Source organism: Manacus candei, unplaced genomic scaffold (assembly GCF_025592945.1).
Source record: "Manacus candei isolate 608988 ecotype Guabito, Panama unplaced genomic scaffold, ASM2559294v1 h1tg000149l, whole genome shotgun sequence".
Lineage (NCBI taxonomy): Eukaryota > Metazoa > Chordata > Aves > Passeriformes > Pipridae > Manacus > Manacus candei.
The window spans coordinates 500,705-522,008 of NW_026138197.1; the positions used below are offsets into that span (position 1 = coordinate 500,705).

A 21,304-nucleotide genomic window follows, 5' to 3' on the forward strand; every position below is an offset into this window, starting at 1 on the left:
GTTTGATGTAATTCAGCACAGTGAGTGAGCAGTGCCCCACTCAGATGCTCACAGTGGCTTTGATGTTTTGCTCTCACCGGATCAAGCGTGCAATGAAAATGTTCTGTTACCACACTGAATTGTGTGAATTCAACAAGTTATTTTTTCATGTCGAGGCTCCTTTTGAAATCTGTTTAGATTCAAACGGGATATTCTAACAGGAGGTGAGTTTCGCTATTTACAAGGCGAACTTCAGTTACTAAAAACCTTGTAAAAGGACATTTTCGTGCTAAAACATAATCACATGTGGTTTAGAGCTGCCCTTGGAAGTAAAGCAAAAAATAAATATCAACTATTGGCCTTCAAAGAAATAATTTTGCTTCCTGAGTCCTTTACCATGCACCTGTGCACAGACAGGCAAGAACTGCTGAGTGCTCTACATCAAAAGCTCCTCCTTTGACCTCAGTCTATAAAGCAAACTACAGAAGACCAACAGTTTGATAAACCACTGTGAAGTAAGAAGCAAGCGAGTTCCAAAGGCATTACCAATGTCTTGGGCTTTGAAAATTGTAGTCAGTTCCTTTCTTAATGAAAAATTCTATTTTCACATTAGCTGTACTTTTTTTTTCTGGATTTTATAATCCTTCTTCACAAACCTACCCATAAGAAGCTCATTTTAAAATTTGTGCAGGGTTTTAACAAATGCCCAGGTGATGATTTTAAGTTGCCATTCCGTACCCTGAACCGTGGTGAAGTCGCTGATTCAGGTAAGACTAAAATAAACATTTACTGTGCATATTCTTTTATTTTTTTAATGTTTTAATATTCATGAGTAGTCTTAACAGTCTCATAGCTGTAATGCTGTTAAATACAGTTTCACTGATACTTTTTTTAGAAATACATTGATAAAAATCTTTTCATGTTTCAGCTACAATGTCACAGCAAGTAAAACTTTGCTCTGAAGTAGATGAAGAGGTCAGCTAAGTATCAACTCTGCATATCTAACTTCTTGGGGCCTCTTAATTTGTTCCCAAACAGTGCCTAAAGCATTATTCAGTAGATAATTTAGGACTAAAGGAAATAGTCAGAAGGGAATAATCATGTTCTGTCTCCTATTTAAAAGTGAATCAGTTAGAGGAGATATTTGTGATTTAGTGAACAAACCTGGAGACAAACCTTTAAAAATTAAAGTGATTCCAAGTTTGTTATTTTTGGTTTGGTTTTTTTTTTTTTCAAGTGTCTAGGAAGTCTGGGGGTTTTAATCCACTTAGATATCTTTGTGGAAGTGGTTCTGAATGGTCTGTTGAAAGGCAGAAGGATTGAAATCAGAGTATCCTTTGGAAAATGAAGTAGATTATCCCAGTTGCCTGTGTTTGTGTCTCCTACTTTCTCTGTAATGTCTGTTGTTACAGCCACAGTGGATGCACAAAGATTTAAATTTTGGCTCCTGATCGTGTATAAGCTTGTGTCACCAACTGTGGAAAAAAATACTCCCTTCTAAGAGATAAATATGTTATCTGCAACATTATTAATTAAATAGCATTTGAGATTAAACTGTGGAACCTGTTTTAATAGAACATAGAAACAATGAATGAATTGTACTCAAAACTCTACAAAGAGGCTGAGAAGATCAAGCAGTGGAAACTGACTGTGGAATCAGAACTAACTCAGAAAGAAAGAAAACTGCAAGAAAATAGAAATATTATTGAAGCACAGCATAAAACCATTCAGGAACTGCAGGCCAGTATTGTACAATATACATTGAATAGAGTTAAGAGAAAGTGCTTCCTGATTTAGTATGACAATATTATTCATACAGTTCAGTATTGAAGAATGTTGCCGTTTGATTTGTGCCTTAAGAAAACAGTTGTTCTGAGAAGGGGTGTGCACCTGTCCTGTGTGAATGTGTGTATGAAGAACATACCTGTAAGTGTTTCAGTTGCTCTCAAATTAGTGTTTGTTATTATGTCTTTAATGCAAAAGATGACTCAGCATGTGATACTAGATAAAACTTCTGTCTTCTGACCACAAAATTACTTTTTTTGAGAAGTCACAGTGTATTTCTGGTATATTTTTCAGTAACAATGTCTTTTTGTATTTGTTCCCTATGGAATTAGTTTGAAAATGAAAAACTCCATTTAAAACTGGAAGATGAACTATGTGAAAAGAAAGATCTCTTGAAAGAGTAAGTAATAGAGACAAATTTTTGGGGGGGTGAAAATAATTAGTTTTCATGCTGAGAACTGTGCTGGGGTGGGCAGTTACATAGAGCTGTTAAATTGTAAAGGTTATTTACTTTGGTACTCCTTGGGTACACAAAGCACTGCACTCTTGTGACAACATATTATGGTATTTTTCCCTGTTTTAGAAACACTGCTTCAAGGCATCTCTGCAATCTGCTCAAGGAAACCTGCACTCACTTCACAGAGAAGACCAGCAAATGTAAATGCTTTTTTAATTTTGATTTATAAAAGTAAATGTATTTCTAGCTTGCTCTAAATTCACCAACAGAGTAAAGTTCTCATGCTGTTCCAGATCTGTTCTGCAGTTCAGATGAACTGGATGTGGCTCTTAAAATGAGAAGTGAATTTTCAGTAGCTCACAAAATTAGAAGTGAAGCCATATCTGACACGTGTGCTTTGTAATGTTAACTCCAGAGGTTTTCTGAAGCCAGTATCATTGTTTACAGTCCCTTACAGTTTCCAAGCCTGGGAGATCTTTGGTTTGAGGCAGGGTCAGACCCTGATCAGCTGGCAGTCCCTCCAGAGCAGTGCAGGTCTCCTGAAGTCTGGGCTGCCCATTGAAGGGTTTCAGTCCCATCCAGACACCTTGAATATATGAAGACATATGAGGTGGCACTTCATGCCTGTTGGGGCTCTTCCCAGCACTCCAACAAATTTCCAGAGCTGGCATTTCCTGCTGGGAGCAGTTACACATTGGTGGGGAAAAGAGATCCCAACCCCAAGGCACAAGGAGTAACCAGCATTCTTCTCACTGAACTGACCAAGCCAGGACAGCTGGAGAACTTAATGAAGTTTAAGTTCTCGAGGGTTTAAAATATGTTCTTGACGGGGGATTTTGTTTTATATGCAGTTCAGAATTGATATTATAATGGTTAAACTTTTCCTAACTTGAACCCAGGTACTTGAGAAGTGTCTGTTTCTTTTTAGCTTTAATTCTAGAAACACACGTGTATAGATACACTGTTCTGCTTTGATAGCTGTGTTTCCTACTGTTCTCTTCTATGATTGCTTTCTTAGGGAACAATAGTAGCAATTACAAAAATGAAGGAAAAAAAGAAAATATGGACATGGAGTGTTGTTACAAGTCTCTAATGACAGTTCTGTGGTCGTAGGTATCTCTGCTGATGGGAAGATGCTAAACTCTGTATTAGAGTTTATCAAACACTAACATTTTTGATACATTAATATTCAACAACACTAATAGTATAAGAATTGATATAGTTATATAAATTGATCCAGAAGTACACTTTTCACAGAAAAAGTGATATTGAGAAGGAAATTTAAAAACTGAGCTTCCTTGGTGTTTCAGTGGAATATACATTTTCCCTAGATTACATAACTTTTGGCACTCTGATTCATAATTACTGTTTCTTAATAAGAAAAGATAATTCCTCTTTTAATTCATTATGCTGATTAAGCATAATGGCTTGGACAGCTGGCATTCTTTTCAAAAGAAAAACTACTGTACATTCTTGCTTTGATAGATGAACAGGAAAGAGAAGAAACAAGACAACTGTACGAGGAACTTCACAGCAACATAGAAGTAAGTGATGTGGCTTGTTAAAAGGCTGGAATGGGAGTTCCAGGGGTATGTTGAGCTGAGTTATGTGCTTTTGTTGGGATACTATTTGTGTCCATCATCTGTGTGGATCATGTCATGTGTGATGCAGGAAGTCAGACTTTCAGTTTTTTTCAAAAATGATTTTTGTATTTATAAAGCACATTGAGTGGATGAAGTGCAGCAGCGTGTGGGAGGTAAATCCCTGTGATCTGTGTGGTCTGTGTGCAGTGTGAGGTGACCTCCAGAACTTCTGTCTCCTTTTTGTGCTCTGTTTCACCTGAGTTCTGTTTCACTTACCTGAGAGTTTCTCAGGATGGCCAAGGTTGGAAACTGCCTCTGGAGAACTTCCAGGGTTTCCAATACTGAACTTCAAATACTGAACTTTGTTTTTTAGAGGATGACAGTGGCGTTTGAAGAGCTTCGTGGGCAAGCAGAGAATGACAGACTGGAAATGAGTTTCAAATGTGAGAATTCTCTTTGTTGTGTTTATTCTTCAGGCACAACAGTTTTGTACTTCATAGCTTTTATTGCACCTGCAGTGTCAAGGCAGACAGATGTGAAGTGCTCAAATGGTGAGCAGGTGACTCTGGGACATTGGGACCCTCTTTTATTCATGCTGCCTGCTGTTCACTGCCTGGGCCCTTTTATTGTTCCCCTGGGCCAAATTTGGAACTTTATTTTTCAAATAGTCGCTCAAAGTCTAAGGTTTCTCTGTGACTACAGTCTGGAGATCACCACTTATTTTATGTAGTTGATGTATTTAAATGATAATGCCCTAGTGTGTAGCTACAGGAACTTTATTAAATACTTGCTTTATATAGGCTACTGTGTACCTGTTTAATCTTTACATGGGCATTTCTGTTAGTTTCTTGTAACAAACATGGAATAATGGACTAATTCTGTGCAAAACTGGCAAAAAAGGTGTTTTGTCTAATTATAAAATCAAGCATTATGTCAACAATTGCTTGTTAGGAAACGAATTGTACAATTACAAGCAATCTTAAACTGGAAAATTGTATTGAACTTGGAGTATCTTTCAGCTAGAATGTTAACTATGGATATTACTGTATCTCAAAAGTAAAAGAAGAAGCAGAAAAAATGGAGAAGCTCGAAAGAGATTGCAAACTGGAAGTCAGTCAGAAGGAAGAGCAGGTTTGCTGAGTTTTACAATCTAATGCATACAGCTTTATTTGTGAATGAAGGGGCAATGCAAGGGCCAAGGAGTTTCTGGGCATTGGTAAAAAAGACAAAAATAACAGCTGGAGCTGCATTTAAGTCATATTCTGCTAAATTAAGTGATGTTCAGTATCTTTAGTTTGTTAGAATTCATGTTCTGATTTTGAACTGGAGAACTTTTTCATTCCTGGCTTGATCAATATTTGGCTCAGCCCAACCACCTTCTCTGACTCGAATCCCAGCAGAATGTCTGCTCATCCTCCACGGGGCACAAATGAAAATGGGAATCTGTCCTTTCTCTAGACTTCATTGTGATATTGTTTTAATTTTACTAGATTTCAGCTCTTATCATACAGAGTGATGAAAAAGATGATGTAATAAGAGACATCAAGGCTCAGCTGCAGGAATCACAAAATAAGATTGCTGACTTAATAGAAGAAAAAAGTAAGAGTCCTCTCTGCTGTGTTAAAATGTAGTTGTTTATAGAAGCATAGGAAACAGGCTCATGATAATTTCACTCTGTTACTAGTCAGCAACAGAATTTTGGGGCCTTGCAGGCCTTGGTTTTGTTTGGAACAGACACTGCTGAGGTGGGATCAGAACTGGCAGGGTTGTTTTTAGGACGAGTCAACAGTGAGGGCTTCTGAAGATTGCAAGGGGAGAATACATTGCTTGAGTTTTGCATATTTACAGTCAGACAGGTGCCATTGAGGAGGAAACTTATTTTTCAGAACTTGATTTTCAATATTTTTAAGCCATTTACATTCAAAATATTTGTAGTATATGATGCCAGTACCTTTGGTCTTTGTTAAATTCTATGACCATTTTACATTTTTAGCAGCATTTTTTAGTAACTACCCTATTTTTCTTAAATAATAACCATACATCTTTTTGCATTGAAGGAGAAATGTTAAAGGAATCCCAGGTCAATCAAGAACATTTGAGGGCAGAGCTGGAGGAGGCCAGAACTTCATTGGAAAAGGCAGAGGTACAACTTGCTTATGGTTTTCCAGCATAAATAGGTTAGATGAGTAATTGCATAAATAATTACTGATACTTTAGACATGAAACAACTGTAGCTCTTTGTTGCAAAACATATTTAGAAATGATATAATTTTTTGAAGGTTACTCAAAAGAGCTTAGAAAACGAATTCCAGACTACAGTGAAAACATTAATTCAGGTCACTGAAGAAAAAGAAGCACAGGAGGAAGAATGTAAAAAAACTAAGGCTTTGCATGCAACCCTGACAGCAGAGTTTGAGACTTCTATTGCCAATTTGAAAAGCTTGCTGCAAAAAGAGCAAAATAGGTAAATTAAAAAGTTTTAAGTTCAAAGAATGGTCTTACAGGTTGCAGTTTATGACAAAATCAAGAACAATTGGACGTGAAGCTGAAATTCAGAGGTTTTTTGTCACAGTGGTCTAAATGCAGAGAATTTAATGTAATCTTTTTCTGATTGTGCTGGTTGATACTGGTTTATAAAAAAAATACATTCCCCCCCCCCCCATAATTCTCTTTAAGAAATACAGATTTCTGTGTGTAAATATTTGCTTACTTTTGTGTCTGTTGTTCTGAAGTTGTAAAAGTGCAATTTGATATGTGTTGCAGGCAGATATACCATCTGCCTGTTGAAAGGCAAATGTTCTTAAAGTGCTTGTGGTAAGACCTGGTCTTATTGTCCTTTAAGTTTTGAATGAAGTGTTTTGTATATATACTGGGGTTTTTTTAATTACCATTTTCTTAGATTAGAGAAATGTGAAGACGAGTCCAAGCTGCTTACCTTGGAGCTCAGAAATAAGTCTGCTGAACTGGGTAAGACTTGTAGAAAGGCAGAAAATGTTTTCTGCTGTTTTCTGGAAATGGACTGTCTCTGTTGCTTGGAGAAATGGTTTTACAGTACCTGTACCTGTCAGGAATGCTTCAATTTATTTTCACTCATCTGCTTCCCTTTTCTTTGATGGTCATTGTAACTGGCAGCAGCCAAACCACAGTGCTGGGCCGACCTCCAGTCGTGAGACCATCCATGCAGGGCTCTCCTGGAATCAGTTTGGTTTCCAGCCAAGGCTGGTGGCACTGCAGAACTGTTGGGGAGGTGTTACACTGCTGAGCAGCAGGTTCCAGGAATGACTTCTGTGGCTCGTAGCAGAGACAAAACACTCCTGTTAAGGTTTCTGCAGACCAGTTGGGTCTTTAAATGCTGCTTTGATGTGCTGTGGTTTCTAGGTAGGTGCTCCTTAGCCCCCAGAGTAAGAGGTCTGTCTTCAGCACTTTTGCTGCTGTGCAGCACATGTCTCTAGTCCTCATGTGACAAATGAGAAATAGAATTTGATGTCCCTGGGTACACTGAGGGCATCTGAAGAGTGTTCCAAAGTGAACTGGTGATGCTTGTCTAGAACGGGCGAGATGTGACCTGGGAGAAGTCCAGACCCAACGTGACCTCAGTGTCCATTGTAAAATACCAGTGTGCACACAGAAAACATTTTGAAGTTAGTAATAACTGATTTCCTTTCTCAGCATGTCCATGTCAGTACCTTCAGCAGTTCAGGTTCTTTTTCTGGAACAATTCAGATGCATCAATACTTGGAGATGACTCCGTTCTTACAGTCCACGGTTCATTTGAAGACGTAACTGTGGAAGACATAATAGACTCTGAATTTTATAAAAGATAAATTATTAGTTTCTCTTCAGATATATATTTGCTAGTGTCTTTCTTAATCGTATTTTCAAGTCTACATTTAGATTAAGTCAGAAGTTAGCTTTACAGTTTCTGAACTTAATCAAACAAGTTTCAAAAATCAGGTATTGCAAAGGGAAAATTGTTTTATATTGCCTACTAAATATGAAAAATTATTTCTGTTCCATTAATTTTACATTACATGTGCTGTAGAAGAGATGACTAAACTAAAATGTGACAAAGAAATGCAACTTGAAGAACTGTCAGGAACACTGGTAAGTGTTCATTTTATTAGTCTCATGGCATTTACTTTTCATCTGAAATTTCTCTTACTTTATAAGTATGTTAAGTGCCATATATAAACATTGTTTATTTTGCCTTGATGTTTCTGGTAAACACACAGTTTCAGTGTTTTCTTTGAAGGACTTGATTCTTTCCACTGTTTTTCTTGTCCTGTTGTGCTTTGTTTTGGTTTTCCTTGTTAAGGTTTCCAGTCATTTCCTTCTTCATTCACACCTATTTAAATGCCACTCCCTCTGGACATAAAGATTTCCCTTTTTTTTCCTTACTTGTAGGGAGGTAATTAGCTGTGGTGTCAGTGAACCCTCCTGCACTGTGACACAGGCCCATGTTCTGTCCCAGAACTCTAAGATATATGAAGTACCTTCTTAATAGAGTTTTATTTTCATTATGATTTGATATTCACAAGTCTAACAAGAAACTGTATCAGCTAAAGTAGGATAGTGTGAAACCAGGTGTGCATTTTACCATGTCTGTTTATTCCTTAAAATCTGCATTGAATTTTCTGAACTGAGTCTCACTAATGTTCTAAAACAGGAGAAAATGGAAGGACTTTTACTGAAGAAGGAGCATCTTGAGGCTACTGTAGAAAGTTTGCAGGAGAGAGAAGAAGAAACAAAAAATGTTCTCCAAATGAGAGAGGTCTGATAAAAGGGCAATCATAACACATTTTTATAAATAGTTAAGTTACACAGTGTAACTTGTATAGGAGAACATAAGAAAGGGCATGGAGTCAGAGCAGGCTGCACCCTGAGCTGCTCTGCTGGTGACAGTGGCAGCAGGAGCTCCTCTGCCCTAGAGGAGCCCGTGCTCCCTTGCTCCTGCATCCCCACGGTGTCTGTATTAAGGAGGAGGACACACAGTTGCCCTTCTGTTCTGTCACATGGTACTGGAATTCTGTGATTTGGTTTTAGTCTTTTTTGTTTAGGTAAATGTAAAAGCTTATGATGTCTGAAGTGAATGTCTTTCTTTACAATGATGTCCAAGAAAACTAATTTAGTCAGTAATTTTGCAGACTGGTTAATTAGACTCACAGTGGGGGACATGTCCAGCACTCATGTCAGAGTTCACTGTCTCACCCCTTCCATGGGAGGATGTGGGCAGGATAATCTCTGGCCTGGCTGTTGTTGGGTCCATCTGAAAGCTCTGGGCTCTCAGATCATGGCTGGTGACTTTCACGAGTTGGAGTTTAGATGTGGAAACTCAAAACTCCTCTTTTTGCAGAAAGAAATCCACGATTTGAAAGCACAACTGACTAGTACAGCTGAAAAGGAACAAGATTATTTGAACCAGCTTTTGACTCTGAAAACGGACCTTGAACAAGAGACGTATGACCATCTTTGAAAATATAATATTCAGAATTGGTTTTGTGTTACATAGAAGTTACTTTATTACACAATGAATGATCTATGATTGTTTTCTAATGAAAATTTTGAACAACACAGTATGACATTCATTATATACTTGTATTTATGAATTATATTTTCTCTATTTGTATGTATGGAGTTGTTCCATATCTGTGACCCAGTTGTATTAAAATGAAGAGAAACTTTCTAAATTCGTTGTTAATCCTGCTTTGAACTACATCATCTTCAACTACCATTATATTTATATAAAAGTTGACTTGTTTTCTTTCCTTCTTCTGTTGCCTTTTTGCATCACTGTGACTTTGCTGCAAACCTTAAATTTGTAGATAAAGGCCTGGACTTTTTCCAGCCTGAAGTAACACTTGATAATGGATAAATTTAACTTGAAAGGAAATTTCAAAATGCACGTTCTTATTTCTCCTGACCATTTGTTTTACATTAGGTTAAAGAATGAACAACTGACTGTGTGTATCAATAAGCTTTCACTAGAGAAGGAACAAATAGCACAAGAGAAAAGTGATGTGGCTGCAGAACTCAAGAAACTGCAAGAAAGTCACAAGGCAAGTTGTAGACTTCCAGCTGCTTTTAGATGACAATACTCAATTTAAAGTACAAATCAGATAGTAAACTGCAACATGCCATGGTTCTGTAGAGTACCTGAACTGGTTTTTGTGTCTGAAATACAAAGGAAGCACAGTTACCCTTGTGAATAAGGCAGGTCAATGTGCTTTGGATGCCTTTACATTTTTTAAGATGTCACCTTGAATTTACACGGGTCTTTATTTAGGATAGCAAGAAAAAAGAAGAGAATACAAAGCAGTTAGTTGAAAACCTGGAAGAGGCAAATGGCCAGCTAAGGCAAGTAAAACGAAATCTTAATATCTGATATTATTAAAGGAATTAGACTCAATTCCATCATAGTTAGTCTGAGTGTTGTGTTCATATGCTGCTTTCTGTGATTCCTGATTAATGTTCTTTTTAGATTATATAGCTAAACAAAAACTGTGTTGGCCATTGTAGAAATTTTCTCAAATTAGAGATACCTATTGCTACAGGAACAATTTTTGCCACAGCTTTGTATTACATAGAAGGAGCTGTCCTGTTTTGCATTAGACATTTTAGGTGGGAAGGAAATGAAAATAAAGGTTCAAGGTTATGAATTAAATGTGAAAAGGTGAAGCTGGTTAAATGTCAGTCTTTGCAGTAATCTCTGTACCAGCAGTTCCAGGCAGCCTTCCATGTTTCACAGCTGCATTATGATATTACAGCTTAGGATATATTTTCCTTAGGTAAGGGGAACACCTTTCCATGCCTTACAAAACCTATGGACAGGTCTCACATTAACTTACCAGGCACTTTGCTTCATTGTAAGAACATTTCATTGGACAGCTTATGAAATTCCCATCAATATTAGCAGCTCTTTCTAGAAAATAAAGTATGTCTTTACTGAAAAGAAGTTAGATTTCTTAGTAAAGATTAAGCAGTAAAGAGGTTCTTAGTAAATCTTAAATATTTACTAATGCTTGTTAATTTGGCCTTCAGAAATGAACTGGAGTCTTTGAAGGAGAAAATGGCAAAGACAGGGGAAGAGATTGAAAGTAAACTGGATGAAAGAGAAGAAAATGTATGCTGCATCCTGTGCCTTGTCGTGAAAATATACAGCCTAACCTGTAGGACAGAATGGAAATGTAAAATGTTTGTGGGGTTGTTTCCTGCAGGGCTCTGCCTCGGGGTGTGATCTCTGCCAGAGGGTGCTGCTGTCAGGGCTGTGCCAACGTGTGCACATGCTGAGCCCTTTCCTTTTAAAAGACAGGGACCTTCACTGGGATGTTCACTCTTTGCTTGAAGGCTTAAAATTAGCTTGTTAGATTTCAGGCAAACAGGAACCTCCTTTCCTTTATTTCCATATCCCCACTGAGTGATGGATGGGCTCTTGATTAGCTTTCAATATATAATATGAGTTTCAGCTTAAAGAGGTTACAATATTTTTACTTCCTTACTCTAGTTTCAAAGCACACCTGTTTTTTTAGCGTTAGAATGGATTTCAGAATTTCATTGTAAAACTCAAAAATTTATAATTGTGATTCCAGGTTAAGACTGTTGAAAATGGAATTTTGAGAAAGGCAAAGCAGTTGAAGATTGTAGGAAGTAACTAGGAAAATTAATTTTTTTCATGGATTGTAGGGAACCTGACACAAGATTGTTTTTTAAATTGCGAAGTTACTTTTTTTTTTTCCCTTCTTTCTTCTCTTTAAACTCTCCAACCACCGAGGAACTGGTTCACTGCCATTAATTAACATCTTCTAGTACTTTATGGCTGAAACTCCCATCCCTGGAACACGGCAGCTCGTGTTCCAGTTTGCTGCAGTAAATCAGGCTGGGGCAAATGCACGTGTGAGAACGTTGACAGTGATCTCTGACACAGGGAGGCATTGCTAGGAGTTATTCATTAATGTTTGAAATATCTCTTTTAGATGAATAATTTGAAGAAACAGGTGGAAAATAAAACCAAATGCATTGAAGAGTTGCAGCAGGAGGTGTGTACAATTTTTAAAAGTCACAAATACATAAGAGATGGTATTTTGTGGTGACTGTTACTTTTCAACAGGTTTTGTCTGCTGTGATATCTTCAGAAACACCTATGTAATTGATAATTTCCTTTCTTATCCTAACTCTGAGCAGATTAAGGAGTCACCTTTGAAATTATTTGATTTGTTAAATTATCCTTCATTTGAAAATAGCAATTACAGAAATGATATCTATAATAAACATTTACTTTTTTCATTTAGCATATGGTATTATTTATGGACTTGTAGTAAAGCCCTGTCTCAGTTACCACTAGTAGAAAAGAACTGTGCATTAGCACAAATTGTCATAACTTCATTTTTATTTTTTGTCATGACATCTGCACCCCTTCTGTCAGCAGCATCTTAGTTTTAATTCCCATTGTGCCCCTTATTTGTTAGTCTCTGTTGCTGCCCAGGAGGAGCCTTTCATAAGGTCTTGAAGGAACAGGTTTATCCCAGGAATTAGTGGAGCATTCTTTTGGTTTTGAGAATTGACCGGAACCTGAACTGCTCAACAGAGAGTTATTTGCTTGATGAAAGCTGGAATTTTTTAAGATTCTGACCTGCTTGATGCAGTTAAAGCATTACAGAATTCTATAAACTTTTTAAAGTACAGTGTTTGTTTTGCTTTATTTCAACAGAATAAGGTGCTGAAAAAGAAAATTACTGCAGAAAGCAAGAAAACCAGTATTTATGAAGGAAAGGTAGGTTTAAATAACATCATGTAGAAGATGAGGTGAGTGGTTTAAGTCCCAGTATAACTAATGATAATATTATTTAAATACATTCTGAACTAGTCTATGGATCTGGGATACAGATTTTGCAGGAATGGGCCCATAATTTTTACTCATTGAGCTCTGACTGGACTAGAAGACATTTAGAAGAGATGGACTTCACATCCCAAGGAATTATGTTCCTGATCAGTCCCTTTCTTTGTTTGGTTGATAGTGTACTGAAGAGTATTCAGTAATCCCATTGAAATAGAAAAGCAATTAAAAGAAATACATACATTATTTGGGTACCACACTTCAAGAAAGAAGTGGACTTTTTTTAAGAGACTCTTACGAAAAACTTAAAAGAAAAAACTGTAATCAAAATGCACAGTTGGGAGGACAACACACCATACAACTGGGAAAATCTGAAACAGATCTACATAGGAGGGAATAAAATCTCCATCTGTCTTTTTTTTCCAAGGAAGTCACAGCATTTAGGGTGACTGCTTAGGACTGTCTTTCCCATTAGGCTCTTGCCATTGTTTCTGTGAGCATTTTCTAACTCACTTCAGGCCAGAGTTTAATTCTGGATGAAAAAAAGCTGAACTTCAAATAGGAAACAGTTCAATCATGTACATGAAAGGTAACAGAGTGTTTCTGCTCAAAAATAAGAGGTAAAAAAAAAAATCATTAGCATATTAATTTCTGAACAAATAACAGCAACAATTCTGCATTCCCAAAAGGTGAATAAATTGCAGTTAGAGCTGGAAAATATGAACAAGCAACATAAGGAAACAGTTGACAGCTATCAAAAAGACATTGAAACAAAAAAAGTAAATGAAAATAAACTTCATGAAGAGGTGAGAGATGTTAATTTTTACTGCAGTTTGAAATTTTTTTGGATGTATGATGGTTTTAAGAAGCTTTATTGGCCAGTCCTTGCTCTTACGTTTCAGTCACGTCAGCACACCTGGAACTTCTTGTGTTTGCCTGAGAGCAAAGCTTTAGCACATTAGATGCTTAAGTTGAAGTATTTGTGTATGTCTTTAAAAATAGGAACCCAGTTAAAAATTCTCTTTATCAAGATATTGTTCAAAGAAATTCTATTCTCGGTGTAACTACAGCAGAGCCAAATTAGATTGTAACTTCTCCCATATTATTGTTTTTCTGCCCACACTTTTTCAATGGTAATGCAGGAGAAGTTAGGGCAGAGTGCTTGAGATGACCTTGTGGTTCGAGGTGACACTTACCTACCATGGATGTACTTTTAATCTATGTTTATTTGCCCATTTTAATAATATGCATAAAAAGTGTAGGATTTGAAAAGGTTCTTAAAAGCAAATGAAGCCTAAATGAGACTATACATACTTTGCACCCACAGGGGGAAGAAGAAATGAAACTAAGATTTTTAAAAAATACATGTTGTTGTTAATTGTTCATGAATTAAATGAAATTTGTTACTATCAGGTAGAAAAGTTGAAGTTGCTTTATGATGAAGCAATAATGATACAGAGAGAAACTGATATCCGATGTCAGCACAAGATAAAAGAAATGGTGGCACTAATGGAAAAACACAAGGTAAGAGATTGTATTGATTGCTATGATTTGTCCTGTGTGATACCATGATACATAAGAACCTTTCAAAATCAGCATATTATGAATTAGAAAGTGCAGCTTCATAAAAAAGACCTGAATCTAGGAAAATGAAGTTGAACACATGCTTGGTTTTTCACCATCTAAAAATAAATTCATCTTCAGATTTTGAAAACATGCCTCTGGGCAGAAAAATGCCATTTATCTAAATTTCTAGGATTTTTTTTCCTCTAGGCTTCCTTTGGTACCACCCTAATGCAGTGTCCTTCAGTGTCAGTCTGGCCTCTTTCTCGAGGAGATTCCTTGGTGACCTTCAGCAGTTTAATGTGACATATTTTAATGTACATTTTTATTCCTCCCTTTTGGAATCTATTTAGCAGATACCATTTATAAAAATAGCATGGCTTATGTGCTGGGACATGTGCTGCTGCACAGAAATTAAGCATTCTCTGTCAGCCCCCAAAATAATTCTGCTGGGGCATTTTCTGTTCCACGGTTTCTGCAGAAGCACCAGTGTTTGTTCCTGGTGCTCCCTGAATCTTCAGAAGAGTCTGGTTTGAGAAAAGGACTGATGTTTGCAGACTGGGTAGATCTGTAATTGTAACATTTAATCCAATGTTTTGTTTGTTCTTTTTAAAACAGCATGAATATGACAAAATGGCTGAAGAAAAAGATGCGGAGTTAAAACTATATAAAATTAAGCAGCAAGAGCAGTTGTCATCAGAAAGATCACTGGTAAGGAGTACTTTTCAACACTAAATAATGCAATGGAGGGGCTGATGTCATCCAAGTGTAATATAACCATAAATACCATATTTTACTTTTCCTATTTAATACTTGGAGAGGGTTAAGTGTCTGCTTTAGTGGGACTGAACAGTAAAGATCACTAATTTCTGCTTGCTTTTATTTTCTTAGAGATCTTATGTGCTTTAAAAAACCCAAACGTTCCTAAAAATAAATTGGAGTAGCAGTTGGTTTCTGTCTGCTTTTCCAGAGAGTGTACCACGTTCTGCCCTCACTGTCTAAGAACCTTTAGTATCAAGTAGTTGGATTCCATCCCCTCTAACCCCTGTTCTCCCAAGGGTTTTAAGTTCTTGCCTGAACACTTCTGGTCAAGTACCTGGTTCTTATAGTACTTCAGCTCTTTTTAAAACAAGCTAAAACAGAGCTTCCACTATAGGGTTGCAAAACAAATGGATTTTTCCTTTGTTTCTAACAAATATCCCTATTAATTACTGTCTCATTTTGTCCTGTTTTCTTTTTTCCCTGCCCTTTTTCTCCCTGTTTATAGGAAAGTGAGCTGTCACGTTTGAAAAGCGAACTGTCATCCCTGAAGGAACAACTGAAAGAAGAAATCGAGGAAAAGGTGAATTTTTTTAATAACTGTAGCAGTGTGGGTGACAGGTTTGGCCTGGGCTTATGCACTGGGAGAAACTGTATAAGAAATGAAACTGTGAATAGAAAAATGACTTTTGAATGCTGCAGTTGTACTAAATCTGGCCATATGTTTATATGAACTGTGTAACAGTGTATGATAGTGGACTGCGTTCTGTAATTACACCAAGAAGATTTTTAGCAACTGAATTCAAATAAAATATTTACTTCCTATCCTGTAACTCTTTTCAGGAGAATCTTGTGAAAAAACACTCCCAAAACAGGGTTCCTGAAACTGAAATGGAGCACAAGGTAACTTTAACCAAAGAAATTATTTTAGAATTTGGTCATATTTATACATATGGAATCTAACTGAAGTTCTATGATATTTTATGTACACTCAACAAAAGACATTGAAATGCTTTTAGCTTAAACCTTTTTTAATTTTAGAAAATACAAACTTATTTTCCTGAGACTCAGATACCTCCTTGAGATTTGGACAGTGAATCTACTGATGTAAAAAATAAAAAGTCTCCTTCTTATGGAAAGACTATTTTAAGTAAAAACAATCTTACTATCAACGTCAGTGTCTCTCTGACAGAACTTTCCTGCAGTTTTGTTGGTTTCTTTTTCCTCAGGTGTTTGTTGTAGTCCACAGCTGGTGGCTACAGTTCCAAACAACCTGCATTTCTGCAGATAAACAGGAAGCACTTAGATACCATGTGCCAGAAAACTCAGTTCTTCCACAGCTTCCTGCTCATTCTCCTTGCTCAGCAACCAAAAGAGGAGATTTTCCCTCCCCACCCCCTTTTGTTTGGGCCTTTGCTTCACATTTTGGCTGGAAAGATGATAATTCCACAGCATCTCCCAGGTGTCTTCTTGGACAGCTCGGAGCACAAACTGGGTTGTGAGGTTGGGGTTAGATTCTATACTTACCCCCAAAACAGAACTAAGAATGTAACCATTTTCTTTCCCAGACCTATGTGATGAAGACTCCTCCAGTCCATGCCCTGCAGGGGGAGAGAAGCACAAATCTGCCTCCCGAGCAGAGCACGAGGAAGAAGCAGAAAGTGCTTCTTCATCTGGACGCTCACTCGGACAGCTCCGAGCACAGCGACCTCCTGGTGAGAGTCAGAGCCCAGACCTGCCCTGAGCACTTCTCTGGGCACACCCCTGAGGGGGGAGAGAAAGCCTGGGGGCTTCCAGATCACAGACCTTACTTCTGTGTATGTTTTTATTTACTTGGTTCTTTCTGGAACTGTATTTGTATGTACATAATTCACATGCCTGTTATTAAACTGTTCAGGCTTCATAGTAACATCTCAACTTTTTTTTGTTCATACTTTAATATTCCTGGGGGGAAGGGAAAAGTATTTTTTAGTATACTGTAACTAAATAGCTTTTTTTCTTTTTAATTTCAGAGCATGGTCTCGGAAGAGAAAATGTTTAAGAAGTTGTACCAAGATTATCCTCAAGCTTCACAATTACATTCCACAGCACCAAAAAAGGTACATTAGCTTGTCTTCAGATTAAACCAAACAGTTTGGTGATGTTTATGCACATGGAACCTCATTGAAATTCCATGACAATTCATGTACACTCACCAAAAGACATTAAGCTGCTTTTAACTTCAACCTTCTGTAATTTTAGAAAATACAAACTTACTTTCCTGAGAATCCTAAACCACATTTAGAACAGTGACTCTATTAATGTAAGAAGTAAGAAGTCTCTAAATGATATCCCTAGGGGAGTCAATACATGGAAAAGAAGAAATGCCTCCTTCAGTGTCTGGCAAAAGCCCCTTGGGCAGTCCAGCTTGGAAGCTTTGTGACTCCTGACAGTGAATTGTTCTTGTGGCATTTTTGACTGTACTTCTTACTTCTCTGTAGATGGTTATTTATTTTTTTGATGGGATAAGCAGGGGTTTAAAAGAGTGGTACCATTCCACACTGACATCAGAGAGCAGTTTGTGGAAGGGCTCCCAACATGTGTCATTTTTCTTGCTCAGTTATCATTTATCAGTAACAATTCCTATCCAAGAGAGACTGTGAATTTAATAATATCTCTGGAATTCTCTTACTTAGTCTTAAAAGTGTGTTTTTGTGACAGCACTTTTTTTTCCATGGAATAGAAAAAATCTTGTATAGATGTAAAAATTGTCAAAGTATCAAATGATTCCTGACTTATGCTCCTCCCCTGCAGAACTTATGCTCTTCCCCTGTCAGAAGACCCCTGGTGATGTTTATATTGTAATAACAGATTCACTGCCATTTCTCCATTACCCTTTCTAGAAAAGGATTGCAGTGGACCATTGCAATGTTTCTCAGAAGTTTAACCTGTGGTGAAAAGACTATTTTAAGTAAAAACAATCTTGCTATCAACGTCAGGGTCTCTCTGACAGAACTTTCCTGCAGTTTTGTTGGTTTCTTTTTCCTCAGGTGTTTGTTGTAGTCCACAGCTGGTGGCTACAGTTCCAAACAACCTGCATTTCTGCAGATAAACAGGAAGCACTTAGATACCATGTGCCAGAAAACTCAGTTCTTCCACAGCTTCCTGCTCATTCTCCTTGCTCAGCAACCAAAAGAGGAGATTTTCCCTCCCCACCCCCTTTTGTTTGGGCCTTTGCTTCACATTTTGGCTGGAAAGATGATAATTCCACAGCATCTCCCAGGTGTCTTCTTGGACAGCTCGGAGCACAAACTGGGTTGTGAGGTTGGGGTTAGATTCTATACTTACCCCCAAAACAGAACTAAGAATGTAACCATTTTCTTTCCCAGACCTATGTGATGAAGACTCCTCCAGTCCATGCCCTGCAGGGGGAGAGAAGCACAAATCTGCCTCCCGAGCAGAGCACGAGGAAGAAGCAGAAAGTGCTTCTTCATCTGGACGCTCACTCGGACAGCTCCGAGCACAGCGACCTCCTGGTGAGAGTCAGAGCCCAGACCTGCCCTGAGCACTTCTCTGGGCACACCCCTGAGGGGGGAGAGAAAGCCTGGGGGCTTCCAGATCACAGACCTTACTTCTGTGTATGTTTTTATTTACTTGGTTCTTTCTGGAACTGTATTTGTATGTACATAATTCACATGCCTGTTATTAAACTGTTCAGGCTTCATAGTAACATCTCAACTTTTTTTTGTTCATACTTTAATATTCCTGGGGGGAAGGGAAAAGTATTTTTTAGTATACTGTAACTAAATAGCTTTTTTCTTTTTAATTTCAGAGCATGGTCTCGGAAGAGAAAATGTTTAAGAAGTTGTACCAAGATTATCCTCAAGCTTCACAATTACATTCCACAGCACCAAAAAAGGTACATTAGCTTGTCTTCAGATTAAACCAAACAGTTAATCAAATTCTTTCCAGAAATAATGGTGGCTTTATTTTCCTTGTTAGACGCCGACTCTCTCCAGTGTGAAATCTCCCGGCTCTGCTCTGAAACTCAAAGCCATGAGGAAGATGCACGAGACAGGATGGGCTGCGGTTTCCAAGGTGGACAGGAGAAGAAAAATTAAAGAAGTTGCAAAGTTCTTTGCTTAAAATGCAGAAATGACCAGTGCCCTGGCATTATTTATCAGTGCCAGTAACAGTGGCACTAATAACAGTGTTGTTATTCTTTCAGAGTTAGTCCTTTGGTGCATTTTTCTGTCATACTCAGTGTGTTGAATACTACATTCATTTCCATTACACACATAAACTTCACAGATCCAGAGCTACATCCACCTGCAGGGCCTTTCCCACCTTTTCCTCCTCTGTGCTATAAAACATCAGGACACAAGTTAGCCAATTTTAAATTTTGAAATAAGTATAACTAGATAGAAAGTTGTTTCCAAGCTGTTTCTGGCATTAGAAATACTGATTTTAAAGAAGTTTAATTCTGTTCTTTTAAATTTACTCTTTTTCTTAATACATAATTCACAGAAGATACTTTGTGAAAGAAATACTGAAGCTGTTAAATGTGTGCACTTTCACCTGAAGTCATCTTGTTTTTCCTGCATTTTAAATGTTCTTAGACCTTTCCTTTTAGACTGTTTTGTTTTCAGTAGCTACTATTTCAGTATGTTAAAACAGTTCTGATACTTCTAAAATTGAATGGAATTACTTCCGTTTAAAAAGATTTCACTTCATAAGGAATAACATATGCACTCTCGTTAAGATTGTAAAAACAATGTTAAGATGTCATTAAATTGTTGATCTGAAATATAAAGTGTGGTGTGGGACTAAATGCTGTTGCTTTAAGTATTAGAACACAGACAGAAATCCCAGGCAGCCTTCCCAGGGACCAGCAGCTTCTGCCATGGAAGTGTAAGGAAAGATTTGAGCAACATCTCTTCCTGTGTTAATCCTTGATTAGTCTGGGATTCACAACAACAAACTGTCATAGGTTTACTTGTTCTGAAAAAAAAAAAAAAGAAAAAGCAGAAATTTTGTTTACCCTACTCCCTGTAAAACAAAGATTTGAAGGAGGGAGGGGAAGGGGTAAATGACCCACACAAAAGAACTGACTGGCAGACCTGCATTCCAAGCTGATGGCCCTTCTGAAAACTGCAGGGAAGGGTGATGAGTTTTTTATTTTTCCTCCTCTCCTTGGAAAGAGGGACATTTTTACTTTGGCCTGAACTGAGGCAAGGGAAAGCTGCGAGGCCGTGTTGCTCTGGGCCTGGTCATCTGGCTGTTTTCTGGCCTGGGCCCTGCTCCGCCCCCAGGCCAGACCTGCTGGGATTCCATCCCAGAGGTTTGACCCACCTGCAGAGGAAGTTTTGGGGGAGGGGGTCACGCTTTTCTCTCCTCCGTTCCCGTGTTTTGGCAGCGGTTTTGTGCTCATTGATGAGGAAGGGGGGAGCCCTGGCCACAGCCGGCCACAGACAGCGGGAGTTTCGTGGGAAGAACCCACCCTTCTTTTCCCCTTATCCCCCTTTCCCCTTTTCCCCTTTTCCCCTTTTCCCTCTTTCCCCTTTTCCCCCTTTCCCCTTTTCTTCTTTCCCCTTTTCTCCTGTCCCCTTTCCACCTTTCCCCTTTTCCCCTTTCCCCTTTTCTTCTTTCCCCTTTTCCCTTTTCCCCTTTTCCTCTTTCCCTTTTCTCCTTTCCCCTTTTCCTTCTTCCCCCTTTTCCCCTTCTCCCCCATTTCCTCTTTTCCCCCTTCTCCCCTTTCCCCTTTTCCCCTTTTTCCCCCTTTCCCCTTCTCCCCTTTCCCCTTTTCCCCTTTTCCCTCTTTCCCCTTTTCCCCCTTTCCCCTTTTCCCCCTTTTCCCCTTTCCCCTTTTCTTCTTTCCCCTTTTCCCTTTTCCCCTTTTCCCCCTTTCCCCTTCTCCCCTTTCCCCTTTTCCCCTTTTCCCCTTTCCCCTTCTCCCCTTTCCCCTTTTTTCCCTTTTCCCCTTTCCCCTTCTCCCCTTTCCCCTTTTCCCCTTTTCCCTCTTTCCCCTTTCCCCTTCTCCCCTTTCCTCTTTCCCCTTTTCCCTTTTCCTCTTTCCCCTCTCCCCTTTCCCCTTTCCCCCTCTCCCCTTTCCCCCCTTTCCCCTTTCCCCCTTTCCCTTTCCCCCTTTCCCCTTCTCCCTTTCCCCTTTCCCCCTTCCCCCTTCTCCCCCTTCCCCCTTCTCCCCCCTTCCCCCTTTTCCCCTTTCCCTTCTCCCCTTCCCCTTTCCCTTTTCCCTTTCCCCCTTTCCCCTTTCCCCCTTTCCCCTCTCCCTTTCTCCCCTCTCCCCTTTCCCCCTCTCCCTTTCTCCCCTCTCCCCTTTCCCCTTCTCCCCTTTCCCCTTTCCCCTTT

At 38.5% G+C, this 21,304-nt stretch overlaps 1 protein-coding gene across 1 annotated transcript; it reads left to right on the top strand.

Moving 5' to 3' along the window:
* Window positions 1-1,783: 1,783 nt before the first annotated feature.
* On the top strand, window positions 1,784-19,705 carry LOC127463058 (synaptonemal complex protein 1-like). The gene is made up of 27 exons (XM_051772059.1): window positions 1,784-2,164; window positions 2,348-2,421; window positions 3,707-3,765; window positions 4,178-4,247; window positions 4,862-4,935; window positions 5,295-5,403; window positions 5,862-5,947; window positions 6,084-6,268; window positions 6,704-6,771; window positions 7,847-7,908; window positions 8,471-8,575; window positions 9,158-9,261; window positions 9,743-9,860; window positions 10,088-10,158; window positions 10,843-10,924; window positions 11,775-11,837; window positions 12,509-12,571; window positions 13,324-13,440; window positions 14,048-14,158; window positions 14,816-14,908; window positions 15,465-15,539; window positions 15,800-15,859; window positions 16,525-16,671; window positions 16,969-17,055; window positions 18,325-18,471; window positions 18,768-18,854; window positions 18,938-19,705. The coding sequence occupies exons 4-27, from the start codon at window positions 4,181-4,183 to the stop codon at window positions 19,079-19,081; spliced, it is 2,325 nt and encodes a 774-aa protein (XP_051628019.1). The 5' UTR covers window positions 1,784-2,164; window positions 2,348-2,421; window positions 3,707-3,765; window positions 4,178-4,180; the 3' UTR covers window positions 19,082-19,705.
* Window positions 19,706-21,304: the final 1,599 nt, after the last annotated feature.

Excerpts from the sequence above, each read along its gene's own strand:
- LOC127463058 (XM_051772059.1), top strand. The coding sequence starts at position 4,181 with ATGACAGTGGCGTTTGAAGAGCTTCGTGGGCAAGCAGAGAATGACAGA. Across the intron at positions 8,576-9,157 it reads ATGTTCTCCAAATGAGAGAG|AAAGAAATCCACGATTTGAA; the intron begins GTCTGATAAAAG and ends CTCTTTTTGCAG. Across the intron at positions 18,855-18,937 it reads ATTCCACAGCACCAAAAAAG|ACGCCGACTCTCTCCAGTGT; the intron begins GTACATTAGCTT and ends TTTCCTTGTTAG.